General features: G+C 44.1%; 1 protein-coding gene across 1 annotated transcript; it reads right to left on the bottom strand.

Annotated features, from left to right (window-relative positions):
• Positions 1-527: 527 nt before the first annotated feature.
• LOC106805987 lies at positions 528-2732 on the bottom strand. Its single transcript, XM_014807799.1, has 5 exons — positions 2683-2732; positions 2226-2495; positions 1907-2134; positions 1637-1768; positions 528-1520 (listed from the first exon to the last, which is right to left on the bottom strand). Exons 1-5 carry the CDS (start codon positions 2690-2692, stop codon positions 1171-1173), a joined length of 990 nt encoding a protein of 329 aa, XP_014663285.1. The 5' UTR covers positions 2693-2732; the 3' UTR covers positions 528-1170.
• Between the last annotated feature and the right edge of the window lie 2490 nt (positions 2733-5222).

The following is a 5222-nucleotide window of genomic DNA, read 5'->3' as shown; positions in this document are numbered from 1 at the left end:
CTGTGCGACGGATTGTCTATACAGCCTGACACCCTTCCATACAAAAAACTCTATATCACCTCTGCAGATCTAGATGAATAACTCTGTATATCTCAAATAAAACTATTCTATTACATGCACCTTTGACTTGCCTTGTCAAAAATATTGTCTGTTAACTCACAGTTGTCCTGCTTCTAAACTAGAGAGAGGGTCTATGTCCCCCGGGGTACTGCCGGAACGTACCCTGGGTACGGTCTGGTATACGGGAACGTACCCTGGTACTATCTAATATGCCGAACCGTACCTCGCCTACTCCACTAACGAGTCTAGGGAGTCGCCTACGCCTACTCCCTAAGCCGAACCCTAACCCTAACCCTAATTCTAACCCTAACCATATCAAATAGTGACCAGGGTACATTCCGGTATACCGGAGCGTACCCAGGGTACGTTCCGGCAGTACCCTGGGGGACATAGACCCTATGAGCTATTCTAACCCTAGAAATACCGTTTCTTGGAGCTATTCTAACCCTAGCTCCAAGAAACGGTATTGCTAGGGTTAGAATACCCATAGAATTTCAGCATAGTCATTATAAACGTTACTAATGAGTGGCTACAAAAGGCTTATTCGCTATTTGCAGGCAAGTGGACCATGTTGCTTCCATCTATCACTGGCTGATGCTAGAGCTTGAGTCTGCTGCCTATTCAAGCAGCACGCGTGATGTTCACAGCAGAGTGGTGGAGATGTATCATTCCTCAACGGATGCAGACAGCCACACCCGTATCGCCAGCAGTGTTGTGGATGCACAGTCTGCTCTACGATGTGTTGTGGCGACCATCGCCTTCGGCATGGGAATCAACATTTCCAACATTGACATTGTCATTCACTGGGGCCCATCAGCTGACATAATGACGTATTGGCAGGAAGTGGGCAGGTGTGCGCGCGATGGTAAACCTGGACGTGCTATTATGTACATTTACCCAGGTTCCATAGACAAGAGGCGAGTTGACGAGCCTATGCGCATGTTATTGCTGTCTTCACAGGCTGATGAAACATGCCTTCGCAAAAGAATTTTGCAGTTCCTCTTCACTCCTGGCATGGACAATAATGCACTGCAGAACTGCTCTAAGCCAAACTCCTGCTGCTGTATATGTGACAAGAAGTTGCTGGAACAGCCACAGATGCCAGGTAGGTTATACATTTTTAATTTGACGCCATGAATCCATGGCATGTGAGAATTTGTACAGTTTCCTACCAAGCCTTACTGGAGAGAACAGTTGGTTGGGTGCTTCAAAGTTAGGGAAAGCATCGTGCTCTCGCCCGGGAATGTAGTCGCAGAGTGAGTCGCTGCTATATTCTGTCACGAACCGGCTCACGTCGGCTTTGTAGAGATTTGGCCGGCGCTTACGATTAGGAGTTCTCATGTCGACGAGGCCAACATCTGTGAACCCGTCATCGAGTGTTCGGCCATAGGGTCCGGACATCTGTGAACATCTCTTCACTTTCTGAGGAGTGTAGTTGCCGTTGGAGTTGGCCAGCAGTTCTGTTTGAGAAATGTACAATGTAAACAGGGAATTTCATAGTTTGCATTATTATGTGTCTAGGAAATAAACAAAAAACATGGTTTAGCAAAGCTTAGCCGTTGTACGCTCAACAAACCTTTGAAGTCCCGATTAATGTGTTCATTACACAGGTCCAGGCCAATGTTGCCACCTGGTTTCCCCTTCAAGTTGGCAACCCTGTTCCACATGAGGTGATGCCTTATTTGTGGAGGGGCGTATCCTCCTACACCTATAGAGTTGTAAACATAGAAGAATAATTTAAATTGCTGACAGACCTAACCTTGTGGTCAATTGTTTAAAAAACGGTATTCCCCTATACGTTCTCACACTTAGAGCAACATGAACTTTGATTTGCTTGCAAACTTACATGCCAGGAAGTGATGGGCAATTGTGAAATATTTTGGATGGTTCCTGTTCCAAAATTGCAACATGTCGATCTTCCAATCTTCCAGCATTGCTGCACCATCCCCTTCACGCACCGCCATCCTTCTAGACAGGTGCGAGAGACCTTCCCACATTATTGCCTTTGTGTGGTTGAGGACGTAGTCATCACCTTCTGCCTCTAGATGGCATGCTTCACCACAATACCATGCATCTGGAATGATTGAAATAATTATGTCATTTTTTCTCAATAATAGCACAACAAGATGGCTCTAGTTTACCCCCGATAAACAATCACTGTTTACCTGGGAGACATTCGTCCTGTGCAATCCCTTTGCAGCTCTTATGATACCACTCGGCATTCCTGCAATTCTGCTTCAGGGCGCATTGCACCATATCTTCAGCACACTTGTGGTGGCAGGAGCAGTACACGTAAGTGGAACTACCAGCGCATTCGCTGCTGCAGTACCAATCTTCATCAGAAGATGGCTCTTGCTTCAGTTGCACGCAACTTATGTGGTACCAGCCCACTTTGCATGATAAGCTGCAGCACAGTATCATGACATCGTCTTTCTCTATAACCAGAAAAAGATAGAAAAATACCTCAATTTCTGATTTAATCCTTGTGTCTGAGTTTTACTTCTCGGTAAACAGGTTTTTTCTTGAGTTTGCATAATACGCATAACTGCTTGACACGTGCAGAAAACGGAGTCACCAACAGCACTGTCTGGTGATTCGTCTGCATATGCTTTTGCTGCACACCTGATCCCATCCATGTCCGGTAGCTCCCAGCAGAAGTCGACCACTTCTTGGGCGAGTCGGTGAAGCCAATCGAGTTGGTCTTCACTCGTTCCCTGGCTAGGGAAGCTTTGCATGGTGGTGTTTTGCAGCTGCATAGCGCAGAGCAACACGTAGCCATCTGTAGTAAACTGTAAATAAATAAGTGAACCATTTCTTAAGACCAAATGGGCTCAGTTTGAATGCACAAAATATTGCAAGCATGCATGCTGTGCCTCTATCTCGTATACATTATTGCTGCTATTGAGTTTGCTTCTGTGAGCTGCCTCATTGTATTGCATTTTAACTTACTTCATACATGTCCCATACATGCTGGAAGTTGGACATCACATCCTTTCGAAGGGCTCGATGGTTGAAGTCTGATTTCAGCTGGCTAATAGTCCCTCTGTCAGCTATACTTCCTCCAACGAAAAACCTGTTATTGGAGTCCTATACGAGAAGAAATGAGACAGTTAGATATGTATGGTATTATTTCATTTATATATATATAAATGGACTTATTAGAAATAAAGCTTTCATTTGAAAAAATGAGAAATGAAAAATCCTTATGGATCATGCTGGTGAACCAATTTATTTTATTTTATTTAGCTATAAGGTAATTGTTGTTGTTCAGATGTTTATCTATAGCTGTTTTCAGCAAATATTTATTACTAACCTGAAGAAGCAGAATTTCTTTATAGAATTCCTGGGGTGCTGCCCACATGGAATCCAGGCGGTGATGCCAGTTCTCACCGTTGTTGCGCGCATGCTGTGCATGGATTATGCGCTCTATAGAGAGGCCATCTCCACCAACCAAATTTTCAACCGGTTTGCCTTTTTTTACTGCGACATATTGCTGAAAGTGCTCAAGCACAGAGACCATGCCAGACGTCGTCGAAGGATTGGCATCGACAACTCCTATGCTTACCTAGAATTCGAAAACAATAACATACAGCATGGTTACTTACTCAAAAAAAAGTGTAAGGTCAAGTCCAGAAGCATGGCAAAACAGAGATAAATTGGACAATTGCATTACATTGTCATGCACAATATAACAAACTTACAAACTCAGAGCGCTCCTGCATTTCTTTTGAGTACTTGTGCAGATGACGAGGTTGAAGCTTGGTCTCAAGGTCACGCAGTAGATCAAGGTGGTCAGCCAGTATGTGCTTTACTAGGAACACCATGCGCGTCCGCTTCCTCTCATACACATCTGCTGATGGCAGGAATGCGTATGGGTCCAGGTCGCTGGCATTTACTGTTGCGTCTAATGGTGAATCTAGAGAGGGAGCCACACGATCTCTCACAGCAAAACACATGGTCATCAGCAGGAACGTGTTTGACCTCTGCGAGTGCTGGTGCTTAGCCTCTGTCCCTGCCTGGACGTTGTCGAGGCAAAAGCTGTAGGTCGATGGCTGGTCGTACGTTAACATCCGGCTCCGTCTTGTAGTCGCAGGAGCCTTGAATAGGACATAACGAGCCTTACGTGACAGATACTAACAATAATAAACCGAAGAAGGTTATACATTACATAGAAGACTTTATGAAAGGGGGCACAGGGAGAACCCCCAATTAATGATGAACAATGTAGTGACATAGTGCACTTGTGTACTAACTGTACCTCTAAATTCTGCTTCCAGAGTAGGAGCTGTTGATCGTGCTCTGCTCCCAACCGATCGACGTTATTCCGTGCACCTCCAACCCCTTGGCTGATGCCCATGTGACAGAGTGTCCGGAAGACCTTGTGTGGAGCTCCCTGCCGCCATAACTCGACACCAACACTCTGCTGCACGAAGTTGAATTTTTTGGGCGACTTTTTGTGCAGTGCTACTGCAAGCATGTGGCCAAGGCTCCTGTCTTGCTCCGCCTTTACCTCGTGTGGTCGAAGGTTCCTGCAATTAAATATGTCAAGATATCGTCTGCACATGACATTTAATTGCGGAGTGTTGTTAGCAGGAAAATGACTTTGAGCTATTATAGTAGTGTGAACAGTGTGAGTGTGATTGATGTTTATAGGGGAGTTGGTCACAGTTTGTTTCATATCATTTACATATATTGCATTACATGTGATTACATTACATGGTATTTTTTGGTTATGAAATTTATTGTGATGAAGTAAACTACAAAAAATCCCTAACAAAAAAGTAACCTTTTGCAGCCTTTCCGTCCTCTGGAAGTCTGCCTTGTGATCTGCCTTGCAACTGGCAATGTGGCATTAAAGCATGCCACTGTTGCAGGCATGATCGGCGCCAACTCATTAATTGCTGACGACCACGAAAACCTGGCCAGGGTTTCACGTGACAGCTTTTCAGTCAGAATTAAGCCTTGCTCCTGTTGTACCATCCTGAACTGAAGTTTAAAATTATGGTTACAAATTATTATTATTATTGTTTACATTTTCATGTTAAATACTGATTGATGTGATTCATTGATGATGTGATTCAATGATTGATTTTTTTTTTACTTTTCAGTGTATATGCTAGATCCACTTACATATAATGTTATACTTAATACTAACGACGTGG

Source organism: Priapulus caudatus, unplaced genomic scaffold (assembly GCF_000485595.1).
Source record: "Priapulus caudatus unplaced genomic scaffold, Priapulus_caudatus-5.0.1 Scaffold136, whole genome shotgun sequence".
Taxonomy (NCBI): domain Eukaryota; kingdom Metazoa; phylum Priapulida; class Priapulimorpha; order Priapulimorphida; family Priapulidae; genus Priapulus; species Priapulus caudatus.
The sequence above is the reverse complement of the archived record's forward strand: the minus strand, read 5'-3'. Positions and strand labels throughout refer to the sequence as shown.

Bases quoted from the DNA above. Each gene is read 5' to 3' on its own strand.
- LOC106805987 (XM_014807799.1), bottom strand. The intron at 1,769-1,906 runs GTAAGTTTGCAA...ACAACTCTATAG, and splicing joins TGCCCATCACTTCCTGGCAT to GTGTAGGAGGATACGCCCCT. The intron at 1,521-1,636 runs GTTTGTTGAGCG...TTTCTCAAACAG, and splicing joins CATTAATCGGGACTTCAAAG to AACTGCTGGCCAACTCCAAC.